The following is a 17,278-nucleotide window of genomic DNA, read 5'->3' as shown; positions in this document are numbered from 1 at the left end:
GAGGTCAGAATAATAGACGTCCGGTGTTAAGGTACTCCTGGACACGAAGCTCATGAGTATATGCTTAGGGTGAGATTAAGATAGAGTCAGGGGCGGTATATAGTCCTTCGCTGTCTCGTATCCCGGCAAATCTACTCGAGGGGCAGGAAGGGGCGGGGTCAGGCAGGTATACAGATCAAGATCGCTATGCAGACTCCCGGTAACAAGCTCTCCGGGACACGAGACTCCGGGGGGGGGGTTGAGGGGGCGTCGGTGGTACACTGTGGAGCACATAACCAGGATTCTTTGTCGATCATAAAGTTCAAAGGCCATTGGGTACGTTTTTTTCTTCTTACGAGTGGGTCATGTGTGTGAAACTGGGTTGGTAGGGGCGAGACTGGATAGGTAGGAAGAAAAATGGATACGCAGGAAGAAAAATGGATAGGTAGGAAAAAAATGGACAGGTAGGAAGAAAAATGGATAGGGAGGAAGAAAAATGGATAGGTAAGGAAGAAAAATGGATAGGTAAGGAAGAAAAGCATAGGCAGGTAGGAAGAAAAATGGATAGATAGGAAGGTGAGCAACTAGGAATGAAAGTGGATAACTCCCTTGTGGCACTGCGTACTCAAACATGGCGTATAGGTCAAGGTATGGACATTCTCTGTATCTGCGCGTGGCCCCGGTGCGCACATACGTCACATTACCCCTTGAGACTCTGATAAGAACCCATCACCTATTACGTTATATTCAATCATCTGTTCACTTTGTTACATCTTGTTCGTAATCACTTATCAAATCCCTCTCTCCCCCTCTATCTCTCTCTGGGCCAGTTTGACATCCACTTTGCCAGTTTACCATCCCCAGGCTTCCCCAGGTACCCATTTTTCGACCAGCCCGCAAGGGAGGATGAACAGCTGAGTTGCACACCGACCGCCCGGGCCAGGATTCGAACCCAGGCACGCGGAATCGTAGCTAAGCACGCTGACCACTAGACCACGGAGGCAGGTAACCATATCGTAAGAAAATGCAAGTCCCTGAGCGATGCGTGTGAACTAAACTGACATTCGTTCATTCAGGGAGCGGTTTTTTAAAGGTAATAATACTTCGCAGTTTCTTGGAGATTCCGATTCGGCGTAGCCAGGAAGGTGCAGAGGAGGCGCTGAACCGGATGCGAGAACATACGGCATGCGGTAAGACAGCAAAAAAATAAACCGTGAAGAAACCATGAGTAAAACACGAGACTCGGTGAAGGAAAGAGTTTTTTTGCAAGGAATTCGCAGCTGCCACGAGAGCTTCAACCACGGCAGGCAAGACATGACACAACACAAGCAGAGCGCACAACCCTCATGTCCTCTGGCGCCTCGAGCACTCGGCAGCGGTGATTTGATATGGCAACAGTGGGCAACCTCATCCACCTGCCGCTACCACCACCAATACCACCACTCCGACGGCGCAACGTTGCCAGAATACGATGTTTTAACCCCCTCCCTTCCTGCTGCCACCCTCCCCCGCCTCTCTCTACCTTGTCAGTGATACCAATTCAGTCTTACGAGAAGTGATGTAAGGAATGGGAGGGAAACACATGAACGAGGGAGATGGAAAGTCAGGAGAAAGGAGAACTGGTTTTGAGGAAGGGAAAGGGGCGATGGGAATGGGGAGTGCAGAGGAAGGAGAGGAGATAAGAGAAATGTTGAGGAAAGAAAAAGGAATGCGGGAAAGGGTGATGAATGGAAGAAGAAAGAACTAGTTTTGAGGAAGGGATAGGGAGGGAACATATGGAAAAAAGGAATGCAGAGGAAGAAGAAAGGGAAATAAGAAGAGTGGAGGAAGGAAAAGGGAAAATGGGAAGGCATAAATGAATAGGTTACGAAGAAGGGGAAAGGGGAGAGAGTCATCATGGAAAGAGGAAGAAGAGGACGAGAAAGAGGAAGAAGAGGAAGGAGAGAAGGAAATAAGAAAAGCGTAGAAGGAAGGAAAAGGGAATATGGAAATTAATAAAGAGTGGGATGAATAAGCACTTGAACTCTACGGAATGAACTTGTAACATTCCTGACTGAGGGAGAGGGAGAAAGTGATGATACCGTAGCGAGGAGAGAGAAAGGGAGGGAGGGAGAGAAAGGGAGAGTCTGAAGGAGAGAGAAAGGGAGAGTCATTGTACCTGTAACGTCCCTCCAAGACTCTCCTCACCTTTGCTCTCTCTCCCTCCCGGTGTTGTTGGTGGTGATGGTGGTGGTGGTGGTGGTGCAGGCCGTTGCTCCCTTCCTTGGACACCGCTAGCACCACCACCACCACCACCACCACCACCCTATCATTCCCACCAACACCACCACCACCATCATCACCACCACGTCTGACCCCCACATCACCACCACCATTACATCATCACCACCACCACCACCACTACACTACCATCAGTATCACCTTCACCATCATCACCACCACAATCTCTTTACATCACCACCACCATTACATCATCACCACCACCACCACCACTACACTACCATCAGTATCACCTTCACCATCATCACCACCACAATCTCTTCCCGAAATGAACTTAGCCCCCCACCGCAATCACCACCACGATCACCTTGCAACCCAAACACTATCGTCACTGTCTCTTATCAACCAACCAGCAACCATCACCACCATAATAACACCATAACCACCACCCACCACCACTCTCCCAACACCACCCCACCACCAGTTCGGCCCCCACACACAACCACAAGATATCACCACCACGCCCACATACCCATCTCCTTCCCTTAACACTATCACAACCACTATCATTCTTTCCCACCAACATCATCCCCCCCCCCCCCCACACACACACACACCAACACCACCATCACCACCTCTAGTATCACAACAAGCGCATATCACTTCCCTGCACATGTCAAGTGAGACTCCAATTTTGCGTTACATTAAAGAAAAAAAATGTAAAATAGATTAATTTGTATCATTATAAGAATAAGATCGTCTACCTCGATACACCCAGTTTGCTGTGATAATAATAATAATAATAATAATAATAATAATAATAATAATAATAATAATAATAATAATAATAATAATAATAATGACAAGAACAAGAATAGCAAGAAAAATAGATGCAGAAAACAACAACAACAGCAGCAACAACAACAACAATACAACATACCTGAGGAAGAAGGAGGAGAAAGGCCGACAACCAGGAGGAGGATGGTGAGGAGGAGGCGCCGTGGGAGTGGGACATCTTATAAAGCACCACCTCGCCTTTCCTTGTACTGTCCCTCCCCCTCTCTCTCTGTCCGTCTCCCTGGTGACTGGCAGTGGCTCGGCGGCTCGGATATCCAACTTGTTCTCAGGCTGACGTCACTTGCAGCTCATCTCCCCCTTGTCTATCACATAATACTCTGCTTGTTTGTGTGTTGTATCTTCCTCCTTGCCTTCTTGCTTCTGGTTAGCTCACACGATTACCCTGGAGAGAAAAGCAACATGATTTTAAGTTACGAGGTTTTGCAGTAAAGGAAGTAGCTATGTGTGTGTTACGTACGTCTGTTCTTTTTGCCTTTTTGCTTCTGGTTAACTCAAACGATTGCCCTGGAGAGGATAGCAACATGTCTTTAAGTTATATTCGTGTGGTTTTGCTTATTTCGTTGTGTTGCAGTAAAGGAAGTAGCTATGTGTGTGTGTTACGTCTGTTCTCTTTGCTTTATTGCTTCTGGTTAACTCACACGATTGCCCTGGAGAGAATAGCAACATGTCTTTAAGTTATATTCGTGTGGTTTTGCTTATTTCGTTGTTTTGCAGTATAGGAAGTAGCTATGTGTGTGTGTGTTACGTCTGTTCTCTTTGCCTTTTTGCTTCTGGTTAACTCACACGATTGCCCTGGAGGGAATAGCAACATGATTTTAAGTTATATTTGTTTTTTGTTTTTTTGTTGCTAATTTCGTGGTTTTGCAGTAATGGAAGTAGCTATGTGTGTGAGTTACGTCTGTTCTCTTCGCTTTATTGCTTCTGGTTAACTCAAACGATTGCCCTGGAGAGGATAGCAACATGATTTTAAATTAACTCGCGAAGGACAAATATCCAGCATTTAGTCCTCCGCAGTTTAAGGGTTAAGTTATACTCGTGTGTTTTGCTTATCTCGTGGGTTTGCAGTAAAGGAAGTAGCTATGTGTGTGAGTTATGTCTGTTCTCTTTGCTCTGTTGCTTCTGGTTAACTCACACGATTGCCCTGGAGGAAATGGCAACATGATTTTAAGTTATATTTGTGTTTTTTGTTTTTTTGTTGCTCATCTCGTGGGTTTGCAGTAAAGGAAGTAGCTACGTGTGTGTTACATCTGTTCTCTTTGCTCTGGTGTTTCTGGTTAACTCACACGATTGCCCTGGAGGGAATAGCAACATGTTTTTAAGTTATATTTGTGTTTTTTGTTTTTTTGTTGCTTATCTCGTGGTTTTGCAGTAAAGGAAGTAGCTACGTGTGTGTTACATCTGTTCTCTTAGCTCTGTTGTTTCTGGTTAACTCACATGATTGTCCTGGAGAGAGTTAGGGCGGTGTTACAAGACGCTTTCGGTTCTCATATCAGCTATTTCTAAAGGTCAAAGAGGCGATCAATCGGGTTCTAATGAGTGTTTCTTTAGGTTCACGGCACAGAAGAAGGGTCACACTACCACCAGGGCCATAAAACTACTACTGGAAATGCCCAAAACTCCTGCGAAAGCCTTGTCAAATATGTGAACTTGGGCGACGAAATGTTTAGTAATACGGCCCTAATTAAGGTCCATATTATCACTCTTCCAAACTTTAGTGCATATATTTTCATTCTATCACATTATACTCTGCTTGTTTGAGTGTTGCGTGCAGCTCAAGGGTAAAAGAACACTAAGAAAAGCAGAAAAGCCCGCTAAGCACTGCACCTATACAAGAAAGCATAGAACAGTGGGGAAAAGAGAGGCTAATTTCAGGTAGAGAGGTGTGTTGGTACCCCGTTATAGCTCATGTTATCTTTTTTTTATAGTGGTGCGAGAGAAACACTGACAGAATACATGAAAGGTTTACCGACGTTATCTCGCCGCATCTATCACCGTACTGACACAAACGCACTAGCAAGCAGGGATATGGGTAGCTTGATATTCCGATCCGTGCTCTCTGACGCTTTGGGGTCTCACAACAACAATATCCAAGGGCCAGAGAGGAGATGAGTCGGGTTCTCACGAGTATTTTTGACGCTCATGGTGCAGAAGAGCATCGTTGCCAGATTATCGTACTCAGAGTCTCGTATTTACCGGTTTCTGGCTCATAACCGTTACCAAGAAGCACCAATAATTAATCATTTAACCAATAACCATATATGAAGGCAGTTATTTGGGTGGTGAAAGCAGTTTTTGGGTCGGAAATCTGCAAACATAAGAGGCAGAGTACGACAATCTGGCATTGTTGCAGAAGAGTCAAGGAAAGAGGGAGAAGAGGACGAGAAAGATGAAGAAGAGGAAGGAGAGAAGGAAATAAGAAAAGCGTAAAGGGAAGGAACACAAAGGAACACAAAGCGAACACAAAGGAAGAACAAACAACAGCAGACCTGCTGGTCCTTACGAGGCTGTTTGTGACAAGCTACACTAACTATCTAATCAAAGGTGGAAGATGAAGGACAGCAAAGGCGAAGGCTCCCCCCCATCCCTCCAGCCAAAGCTGGCAGGAAAGGAAAAAGAACCATGCAGCATGGAAAAACTGCATGGAAATTATGTAGGAAAGAGGAAAGAACTACCATTCCTGCTACCACTAACCGGGCGATAAAAGCGGACAAGGACACCAGTATTCGAAAAAACTTAACGTTATTACAACAATGAGTAATATCTTAGTTGCTGGTTGGATTCAAAACACTTGTCTAATCTATTCTTGAAGGCCGTAACTGTTGTACTATCAACGACATCACAGGGTAGAGAGTTCCAAACATTAACAACTCGATTGAAGAAGTGTTTAGCTTCGTACGACGAGAATCTTTTACCACTTATCTTCAAATTGTGATTTCTTCTTGTTCTATTTGATCGATCAATTGTAAAGTAATCTTCTGCATTAATATCACTGAATCCTTCAAACATTTTAAACACTTCTATTAGATCGCCTCGCATTCTTCGTTTTGATAGGCTGAATAAATTTACTTCTTTAACCTAGGAATCATCTTTGTTACTCTTCGTTGAACCCGTTCCAACTTTTCTGTCTTTTCTGTAGTAGGGAGACCAACACAAGGGAATGATGGAAATGAATAAAGAATAGAATGAAGAGGCACTTGAACTATCACTAGGCTCATAAGACTACCCATGGAAATAACCCCCAACAACCTCTACGAAAGCCTTGTCTAATGCGTGTGTTTGGGCGCCGAAATATGTAAAAATGTAAGGTTGGATTTTCCGCAGTCTGTGTCCCTGCTTGCGTTTGTGTGTCACCTTTGAAGAGACTGGAATCCTTCACTGTTCCCTACTTAAGACTCTGCCGTGTCATAGTGATCCTTCAAGTTGTTTTGCATGTCACGTCTATCAAGTAAAATCGCGGCAAATGTTCTAAATTTTCCACTGCAGACAAACGCGGAACAGGTCAAAAGAAGAAGAAGAAGAAGCGCGGTTTGTTTTGACCCTCCAGCTAAGCCAGAGTTTGAACTTGATGACTTGCGCCCGCCACCTATTGTAACCTTCAAGTTGTTTTGCATGTCACGTCTATCAAGTATAATCACTGATATGGTCTAAATCGCGTTCAAAGTCCTGAATGTTCCACCGACGAATAAAGTTTCCCAATAACACTCATTTACTAGATTTCCATGACGTTAAAAGCCTGGGGTCGTGTTATTGTGGTCTTCAAGTCGTTTTACATGTCACGTCTATCAAGTAGAATCACTAATATGGTCTAGATTGCAGCCAAAGTTCTAAAAGTTCCACTGACCAATACAGTTCCCTAATAACACTCATTTACTAGGTTTCCATGACGTTGAAAGCCTGGGGTCGTGTTATTGTAATCTTCAAGTTGCTTTGGGTGTCACGTCTATCAAGTATAATCACTGTCTAGATCGCAGCCAAAGTTCTAAATGTTCTACTGATGAATATAGTTCCCTAATGACACTTACTAGGTTTCCATGACGTTAAAAGCCTGGGGTCGTGTTATTGTGGTCTTCAAGTTGTTTTGCATGTTACGTCTATTATAATCACTGATAGTTATAAATGTTCTAATGACACTTACTAGGTTTCCATGACGTTAAAAGCCTGGGGTCGTGTTATTGTGGTCTTCAAGTTGTTTTGCATGTTACGTCTATTAAGTATAATCACTGATATGGTCTAAATCGCAGCCAAAGTTATAAATGTTCTACTGACGAATATAGTTCCCTAATGACACTTACTGGGTTTCCATGGTGTTGCAAGCCTGGAGCACCGCCTCTCCGCACTCGACCCGGACACATAAAAACTTACACTGAAGGCATTGGGCCGGTGGTGGTGCTTCGAGAGGCTGATTGCTTGCTTTTTAGGATGGTTACTAGTTCACTGGTTCACTCTCAGGGGCTTGAGGTGGTTCGGAACTTATTGCTGGTTGTCTCGTTCCCATTATGTGTTTAGTGTTTGAGTCTCTGTAGGGTAAATCAGTCGGAACAATCTCTTTTCCTGGCCTAAGAACTAGAGTGAAAAGAGCCACCCGATGTCCAAGAGTAGTAGTAGTAGTAGTAGTAGTAGTAGTAGTAGTAGTAGTAGTAGTAGCAGTAGTAGTAGTAGTAGTAGTAGTAGCCCTTGAAATGACATGGCGGCTCCTCCAGTGACAGTTTCAATGTTTTCTGTTGTTGCTTTTTGTGGTTATTATGCTGAAGCTTAATGTTGATATTTGTATGCGCTGTTGTAATGTGGTGTGTGTTGTGATGCTGTTCTTTTGAGGTAGACACTTCTTAAGGTGTTTCTGGCACATCATAATAAATCACAGAATCCAGTTCAGTTTGAGAGACATGGAGTTTGCCAGCCAGGCCTCCAACCCACCACCAAGACCTCCAACCCACCTCAGGAAGTAGAAATCAAATGTAATAATCTAAATAAAACACTTTATTAATCCCATCTCAGTTATTAGCATTAATTATAGAATCTAATAAGATGACCTACAATCCCGGCTACTCCGTGCTTGGGCTGTCGCATATAAAACTCAATCTTCAGGTGGTGATTCTCCACTCAATGGAAAAAAACTGTCAATAGGCACTGTGTGTGTGAAGAAAAGTTGACAAGCAGCGCCGGCCGTGGGGCAGCGCTCGGAGGATCACCACGTGGAGATGTAAATATATTCACCTTAAGGTACGGTTTTTACAAAGAACACTTGTTTATCTCTTTACAGGACAAAGAAAATATGTACATTTTTTTGTTTTGCTTATAAAAAAATTCTCGTCACTCAATGCCGTCAAAAGTTGACGTGATGGATTTAGTTAGAAACGAGCCAGAACGAAAGAGGGGCATTGAATGCTTTTAGCTTAAAATGTGGATCAATATCACACTGACGGTTGAAAGTAGAATGGAAGGGCAGCCGGGCGTGGGCAGCGGACAGCACACTGGCAGCGCTCCACACCCATCACAACACGCTGACCACCGCCGCCCCGCCCACCCACGCCGCACCCTCCAGGGGGGACAAGGCCACAGGCTGACTTAAATACATCCTTACATACCTCTTGTGCTCAAAATAGGGATTCCAAAAATAAATCTCTCTTACGATTCAACATCTGTACACCAGCTCCTGATAGATCTAAGTCAGTCTGTGATAATTTCATCTAATAATTTCTTTTCTACATTAGATTTAAATGTAATAGATATCAATTGGTACAAAAATATTATCTTTTTGTTAAAGGCTACAATCACCTTAGAATTTTCACGGGTTGTTTTTTTAGCTAAGCATGCCATATTCTGATTTAAAAGACGATAACTGTCAATGATAATAATAGAGTAACAATAGGTAATAAACAAGACATGTGCACGTCTTTAAGTAGGCGAGACAGGAAAATACGTACATCACTTAAGAGTAAAAAAAAGATGCAGGGTCCAGTTAGCTGCTGCTGCTGCTGCAAGATACACACCCTACACATTCAGCTTTTCTCAGTATAATACAGAAAAAAATTAAACCTAGATAGTCATAGCTAAAAAAAAATAATAATAATAATCTTGCAATGAGTAGCAATAGAGAAAAGCCACTAGACAGAAACTTACTTAGCTAGGAAAAAAATGAAGTCTGTACAAAGAGGATAAGAGACAAAAGAATAACAGAGATGCAGAATAGGGAAATACTACAACATTTTAGCTGCAAATATTACAATTAGCGATGCGGAATGTGCAGCAGCAACGGTCGGGTGATTTTAATGATGGATGACGTCGGGGATTATGCCAAGAAGACCCCAGGAAGGACGTTTAACCCAGGTGAAGAATGCCCTTGAATCCCTAGAATTGGAATGTTCCAAATCTTAATTTTAAACTTAAACTAAACAGCTGTATTTAAATCTAAAGAAAACAGAAAGAAAGAAATGATTAAAGAGCATTGCTTCTCATTGCTACATATTTAGTAGTTTTCTTCACAACGACACAATGACCAATTTGGAAACAGACCTTGGTGAGAAAATGTTTTCTTGACATCTTGTTGCAGCATCTTGCGACGCCTCGGCGACACCGCGAGGCATTGGCAGAAGACCAACTAATGTGAAAGAGGTGTTCAATGAAGGATGATTTCATTCTCTCCAATTAAATAAGATTAATATTGCACGGGGACAGAAATTTTAAGCTAGTCCAATTATTAAAAGGTCAGCTCCCACTTGCCTCCTGCTGGTGTGCCACAAGGATGTGTTTTGTACATGCTGGGTTAACCTAGATGAGGCACTAGAAATTTATGCTCCTGCTTGGTAATTAAAGACTCTAAATCTTTAACGTTATCTATGTGACAGACGCCGACAAGGGGAGCAGCTGGCCCGCCCGCCTCGCACCGAACACATATCCTGGACAAGTCAGCAATATCTGGTAGAGATGATTGCTCATGCAAGAATACATTACTCTGCTACTGTATAATCTCTTGTACAAAACAACGGTATCAAAAACTAATTCACAACACCTACATTCTATGTGTTATGCATTAATGTAGTATGAATTTTTTTTATTATTTATGTATCTGGGCAAACAGATTGGACAAGCCCAGTGCTTTGTAATTATAATGAAGAAATAAATAGATATATAAGTGTTGAAACATATTCACAAGTGAGAGCTTTGTACCAAAGTGAGTGAGTGAGGAGACCGCCACCATAAGAAGTGAGAAATGAGGTACGATGCGCCACAGGGGGACAGAAAACCTTCCTACTTGTATCAGGTTAATATCATTTAGTGAGAGTAGCGCACCACTGACTGGTCTGCACTTGAGAGCCTCAACTTCCTAATATTAGTCCTGATTGCACCATGGTGCTTCTGGTAACAAATGAAAGAGGGAGGGAGGGAGGGGCCACGTAGCACGAGCCACACACTTGCCACCCGTCTGGTCCATTGCTCAAGGCCACTCCACTACTCTTGTGCCTCGAGGCATCCCGGAGCTACTTAGCACCACAGATGACAGTCTGGCGTCGGTCAGGCTGGAGAGCAACGTCTCCGCCCTCAGAGGGTTGACTAGCACAGCACTACACTAACGGATGCTTGCGACAGTGGAGCGGCGCGGTAGTGGTGGTGGTGGTGTGGTGGTGGTGGTGGTGGTAGATGGTGGTGGTAGTGGTGGTGATGGTGGTGGTTGTGGTGATGGTGGTGGTGGTGGATGAGGTATCTCCATCTAGTTGACACTCAGCAATTTTGAACTACCATGACAGTGAGTGGTTTGCTGGTCAGACAGATCCTCCTCCTCCGCATTGTCACCACAGACAACTTTAACATTAATCCTCAGCTTGTTTGTATGGGATGGGCAGTGTTGCACAGCTGCTTCCGCGCCGGCCAGGAGGGTGAGCCTCCCGGGCCGGCCGGAGACACCAGAAGCTACTTTCCTGTAGCAAACAGTGGCAGGCCGGTAGGCTGATAGGCTGGAGGCTGGCAGGCTGGCTGGTCATGCTGGTGAAGTCACTGCACTAACCAATGCCGTCCCACCCGCTGGTGACCAAAGACTTTGTTTTCCACCCTGGAACAGAAAATGTACAGGTCAGAACAAGATCAGGTGAGGTACAGTTTTCTTTTGCTTCATTCATGTGTTCATCTAACCCTTCTCAGCTCTGTAAGCTTCTTTATATGAACATTCTCCTTCACTGCCTAGGAATCAGTAACAAAGCATTGGATATTTTACAGAAGATAAGCAGGAAGTTTCTACAAATTGACTCTTTCTCGACTATTCTGGATATGATATTATTTCGCTACGACTTCAGTCACGTACAAGCAATAGCTAACATGAAATAAATTTACGAGACTTCACGCTCCAAGCGTGGGACAGGAAAAGAGAAAGGCAGCTCACCTCTCTACACACGTGGCGCACTGGACGGTTGAGAGTTGAAAGTTGCCACCTCCTCTATTTCCGTTTAGTGTGGAGCATCTCCATTAACAAGGTCTGCGTGGGGGCAGCGCCGTTTATGTGCTTGAAGTAAAGGTATTTTTCACCGTTGTCGGCAATGAAGTGGAGTTCGGGGAGCAGGTCCATCATCTTCTGGTACTTCTCCTGTAGGTGACACGCAATAAAGAACAGTGAGACACAGGGACATAGCAAGGACAGGACACGTAAGCAAGACCTACTTCACCCTTATCTTTGGTCAAGACTCAAGGAACTGATGAAAGGAGTCAACATGTTACAATTACCGAGTCTACAAAACTTCGTCACAACTCAAAACGGTTGCTCTCAGACATTTTCTAGACTGCCGTACTCTATGTTGAATGAGAAATCAGTTCCTGAAGTATTATGCGTCATCTGCCCAGACAGAAGACCAATCAGAGGGACTAGGTTTGAAAGTCTCATAAGCAGGCATACAGACTGAACAATACAGACAGAGCTTACACAGGGAGTATACAGTGGGTTATGCATCACCTAGGATTAAATATACATGACACAAAGTAATGGAAAAGATGATAAGGTAGCGGGAGTATTAGCAACCGCCACCTACAAGTGCAGCAGCCACGGACATGAACACAGGGAGCAGGAAGGGAAGGTTACATCTCTGACTCTTCTAAGACAGACACATTAACGGGTAAGTTACTGATGGTACCTTGTCGTCACTGATGGATTTTAGGGGCATGGCATCAATGAGTGTGAAAACATTAACCACATGAGAGATAAGGACTTTTTAAGAGGTGGAAGCTGATTTTCTTAATAAGCATGAAACTGTGAGCATAATTTTACCTGTCAAGAAAGTCAGATTTGATTGGCTGTCTATCTATACTACTTAGGGAGTGAGAGCCCTCCATGCAAGCCACCTCCCAGCACATCAGTAATGCGGACAGCAGACATGAGTGCCGGGAATGGACATGTAAGACACAAATGGTAATAAAGCAATGCCAGCTCCCAATATTCATGAAGCACAAAAAGAGGTTTATATTTTCAACAACTACCATCATGACATAGTAAGGGTTTATAGCAATGTGGGTTGTTTATAGAACATTCGGTGCACTTGTTAAATGTAACTGGCCATTCAGTATGATGTGATATTGACGAGATGAACGAAGTTGAGGGTCTCTAGTTATTCACTCCAATGAAATGTTGCTCTTGACATGCAGGAGAAACTTTCCTTCTACAACAGAATGTCTGCTTGGTGATGTGGGTGAGGCAGTCTTGTCAACACTCATTCAGATGACAACAGTTAGCAAGTCAATGGATTTTAAATTTCATCTTCCTCGTTATTACATGACACATGAAAACTTCATAAATAAAACAATGGAAAAGGCAATGCCAGCAGACAGATGAGACAGACATGAGCCCGACACACACACGCACACACACACACAGTTGAGGAAAAGCCATGAGCTTGATCCTGAACAAGGCTAGAGACCCTCAAGAGAAGGTGAGCCGCCAGCCTCTGCCACGGGCTGCCACACACTCTTTACAAGCCATCATAAGTGAGGAAAACGTTGCCTGGATCCGTGGCATTGCTATGATCATAATCATACGAATTTACAACTACCTCTGGCGGAGGTATTTTGGGAGTTACAATATTTCATAAACGTGTGTGTTGCCACGATGGCTTGGCTGGCCAGTCACTGTTCCCTGAGCTCTGTCACTGGTAACTTCCTCCCCTCAAGAGGTAATAAAGGCAACAACATGAGGGCGCTGGGCCGTGTCTCACCGCCCAGCTAAGTCTACCCTCTCTTCCTCTGTGCCCGGCTTGCCTGAGCCTGCAACTTAAAAGTGAGGAACCTGCGAGGTGAGGCCATGCGCGATATAAGGCCTGCAAAAGACAAGACTCTGGGTTCTGTATGCATGTCACATGAAGGATTTTATTAATCACTCCAAACAACAGTAATGCAAAGGTTCATATTCCAGAGAGTTTCAGCTTGAGCTGTCAAACAGACCCAGCACCATGACAGGCTGCCTGGTGGCCAGCAGGTGGCTCGTGTGTGGTGCTCCAGAGCAACAAGAGAGCTTGGCACTGATTCCTGGGAAGGACATGAACATCTGAACCAAATGAATGTAATCCTCAGGGACTTGCAGCTTTGGGCGGCAGCGCCTGTCATGCTGTTGGGTCTGTTTTTTATCAAGATTTGAAAAGTGAAATCAGTAACTTTAATTTTCAAGATACTTCAGAAACTGAGAAACTTTTGCTATTGAAAAATGTAGCTTTGGCAACTTGGAAGAGTGAATGACTGTCACACTTTTATGTGCACTAAGATGAAGGACGAGAAAACATGTACAATGAGGACAACTTCAAAAGTTAGTGAAGGGAAAAGCTCTGTCATGTATACACTTGTAAAACTTTCATCACTACAGTAAAATGTATTTATCTTAAAAGATGGATCTTATCACACAAATGATAAGGAAGCTGTAGCATTTCATTAAATATTGATAATGTTAATGGGAGAAGATGATAACCACTATCACACTCTCTGCTGGACTTCATGACACTCAAAAAAGATGGAATTTATATTTATGTATTGAAAAAACTTTAAACTAACATTACTGAGATCAGAGAGATAAACAAAGCAGTTCAGAGTTATTGGCTATAAGTCAATTTCTCCCTTGTCATCACTATAAATATTAGAGGAAAAGAGAGCACCACAGCCAGCACCGCCTCGCATCAGCCTCGGCCTCAGTGAGCGGCGCCGCCCGGGAACACACCACAGCCTCCGAGGGCCACAGGGACTTGGGCTTACCGTGTCTTCAGGATACACGTTAGCGATGTAGTCCAGGAGGGCCTGCTTGACCTGCTCGTGTGCGGTAATGACGGAGCGCCGGTCACTCAGTAGTCGCACCTCTGCTGGGGAAGGAGTGGGTTAGGGCGGGGTGGTAACGGGAGAACCCTAAATCTTGCATGGGTCAGGGAGGGAAGGTGATGCGTGAGCTCTAGACTGAGGCGTCCAGAACCAGAGGGGAATCTGCGCCATTATTACATTTCTAGTTATTTGTAGTGTCAAACAGGCATTACCCTCCTCTATTGAACGGTACAGATAGTCAATGGAAAATCGACCAACTAGAAGGGGTACTGATCAAAACAAAGTGATGTAGCGATGAAAACTAAACAGGGAAACATTAATTCTCGTCATCTTTAAACTCACTTTTGCCGTGGTAATAGGCACTTTAATTTTACATGAGAGACAGGAAAAGGGAGCTCAAGAGTCTTACAAACTACCATAATGTAAAATAAAACGGTCATGAATCAAGATGAACCTCAATACACTTCCCTTTGCATCTAAAACATCAACTAGAGAGACACATTCACCCCCCACGCCCTTTATTCCCTCTATTCTGGCCCACAACGTAATGCAACATACCTGGATTGAGAAGGATGACGAACTTGAGACAGATATACTCAGGGACGTCAAATTTGAGGTCAATAAGCTTGCTGAGGATGTTGTGGAAACGGTCGGCAAACTGTGTGGTCCCAAGCAGTGCCAGGGACAGCAGGTCGAACTTCTGACCATTCGGCAGCGTGGTCTCGTCCTGGAAGGCAAGGAAAGGAAATTAGATGATGAAGGAGTTGGCCGTGAAGAAAACAAAATGGTACTAAGATGGAGACAGTAGTAGGCAATGAAAGAGAACAACAAGAAACTTACTACAACAATCCACTCTCATAGATGTTCTCAGTGGAGCAAAGAACCACTAAATTGATACTGTCCTCATGCTTAATACTTGAAGGGAACAATATGAAGCTAATGTGGATTGGCAATACTCTGTGAAGGAATAGAAAAGGACAGCTGGGAACTTCCTGAAACAATCCCCTCTTCAAAAAATACTAGGAAGAGCAAAGAACCACTGAATTGATATGGTCTTCATGCTTAATACTTGAAGGTAGAAATATGAAGCTAAGATGGACTGACAATACTGTGCAAGGGAAGAGAATAGGACAGCTGGGAACTTCCTGAAACAATCCCCTCTTCAAGAAATACTAGGAAGAGAAAAGAACCACTGAATTGATATGGTCTTCATGTTTAATACTTGACGTTAAGATGGACTGACAATACTGTGCAAGGGAAGAGAAAAGGACAGCTGGGAACTTCCTGCAACAATCCCCTCTTCAACAGACTTTATGCTTAGTACTGCAACCCCTGAGGAGAGAGACAGAAAGACCTGCTGAGCTCACCTGCAGTCTGTTGTGGATGCGCTGATGTAGGTGGTCAAGAATCAGCAAGTCAGACCAAGAGTGCTGTAGGAGCTTCATCTGGTCATCAACCTGCAAGGAAGAACGGGATCATGAACATGTGATACAAGAGTTAAAGATTGAACATTAGGAGATACAATGATTAAACAGGAACATGAATAAACAGGGAAACATTGATCCTCGTCATCTTGAAACTCACTCTTGCTGTGGTTATACGAGAGACAGGAAAAGGGGAACTCAAGAGTCTTACAAACTACCATAACGTAAAATAATACTGCCATGAATAAAAAGGAACAGGAACTTGAATAGACGATGCAATTAATTAGATGTAATATTTAGTGATACAATGATTAAAACAGGAATATACACAGATGATACAATGATTAAATAGGAACATGAACAGCTGATACAAGAATTAAAACAAGATATAAATGATAGAATAATTAAAAAAAAACTTCCACTCATCACATATAAATTATAACATCGCACCATGAAAAGAAGAAAAAGAAGAAGAAGAAAAAAAGTAGATGAAAAGAAGAACGAGTATTAAGAAGTAGAAGAAAAAGAATGAAGAAAAAGAAAGAAGAAAAAGAAGTAGAAGAAGAAAACAACGAGTATGAAGAAGTAGAAGAAAATGAGGAAGAAAAAGAAAAGAAAAAGGGGAAGAAGAAGAAAAAGTAGAAGAAAAGGACAAGTATGAAGAAGTAAAAGAAGAAAAAGAGGAAGTAGAAGAAAAAAAAGAAGAAAAGTACGAGTATGAAGAAGCAGAAGAAAAAGAAATAAGAAAAAGAGGAAGAAGAAGAAGAAAAAGAAGTAGAAAAAGGGTAAGAAGAAGAAGAAGAAGAAGAAAAACAAGAAGCAAAAAGGAAGAAACACACAAACAAACAGTAAATTAAACCAGTAACAAGCACAACAAAGGCGTGAGAGCGAGCGAGGGAGGGAGGTGTTCATGCCACCCTCCTCGGCGACCTACTGACCTCGATTCCCTCGCTTCCTAACCTACTTACGCGGAGATAAGGCGAGCGGAAAGGACACACACACACATTAGCGTCTCAGTCTTCCCTTAGAGCTCATTGCCACGGATTTATAGGTTTTCTCAGACGTAGCCTTTGGTGAGAATATGGGTTGATTATCTTGTTTATTTTTTTGTTTTTTTGTTTTTCATCTCTTCGCTGAGTCTGCCCCCTAGAGCTCAATGTTACGGATTTCTATGGGTTGAATTTCTTATATATATTTGTTTCATCTCTTCGCTCAGTCTGCCCCCGAGAGCTCATTGTTACGGATTTCTATGGGTTGAATTTCTTATATATATTTGTTTCATCTCTTCGCTCAGTCTGCCCCGAGAGCTCAATGTTACGGATTTCTATGGGTTGATTCTCTTATATATATTTGTTTCATCTCTTCGCTGAGTCTGCCCCCGAGAGCTCATTGTTACGGATTTCTATGGGTTGAATTTCTTATATATATTTGTTTCATCTCTTCGCTGAGTCTGCCCCCGAGAGCTCATTGTTACGGATTTCTATGGGTTGAATTTCTTATATATATTTGTTTCATCTCTTCGC

General features: G+C 43.2%; 2 protein-coding genes across 8 annotated transcripts in view; both read right to left on the bottom strand.

The window, feature by feature from the left end:
* LOC127000312 (carbohydrate sulfotransferase 4-like) overlaps nt 1-7,422 on the bottom strand; it is a 53,414-nt gene extending 45,992 nt beyond the window's left edge. For all 5 annotated transcript variants that reach the window (XR_007753904.1, XR_007753903.1, XR_007753905.1 and 2 more), the window contains exons 1-2: nt 7,350-7,422; nt 3,140-3,439 (exon numbers count right to left, since the gene is read on the bottom strand). Coding sequence is in view for 1 of the 5 variants with exons in the window: in XM_050863887.1 (XP_050719844.1) it covers nt 3,140-3,214 (75 nt within the window). In the remaining 4 variants the exon portion in view is untranslated. The remainder of the gene's footprint in view (nt 1-3,139; nt 3,440-7,349) is intronic.
* A 597-nt stretch (nt 7,423-8,019) lies between these two features.
* The window catches only part of LOC127000311 (nuclear hormone receptor FTZ-F1-like), a 116,842-nt gene continuing 107,583 nt past the window's right edge, over nt 8,020-17,278 (bottom strand). For 2 of the 3 annotated variants that reach the window (XM_050863886.1, XM_050863885.1), the window contains 5 exons: nt 15,699-15,788; nt 14,890-15,058; nt 14,272-14,372; nt 11,432-11,632; nt 8,020-11,104 (listed from right to left, as the gene is read on the bottom strand). In XM_050863886.1, the coding sequence (XP_050719843.1) occupies nt 11,486-11,632; nt 14,272-14,372; nt 14,890-15,058; nt 15,699-15,788 (507 nt within the window). In that variant the 3' untranslated portion in view covers nt 8,020-11,104; nt 11,432-11,485. Of the gene's footprint in view, nt 11,105-11,431; nt 11,633-14,271; nt 14,376-14,889; nt 15,059-15,698; nt 15,789-17,278 lie in introns of all 3 variants that reach the window. The other variant, XM_050863884.1, reaches the window with a different exon arrangement.

Source organism: Eriocheir sinensis, chromosome 18, assembly GCF_024679095.1.
Source record: "Eriocheir sinensis breed Jianghai 21 chromosome 18, ASM2467909v1, whole genome shotgun sequence".
NCBI lineage: Eukaryota > Metazoa > Arthropoda > Malacostraca > Decapoda > Varunidae > Eriocheir > Eriocheir sinensis.
The sequence above is the reverse complement of the archived record's forward strand: the minus strand, read 5'-3'. Positions and strand labels throughout refer to the sequence as shown.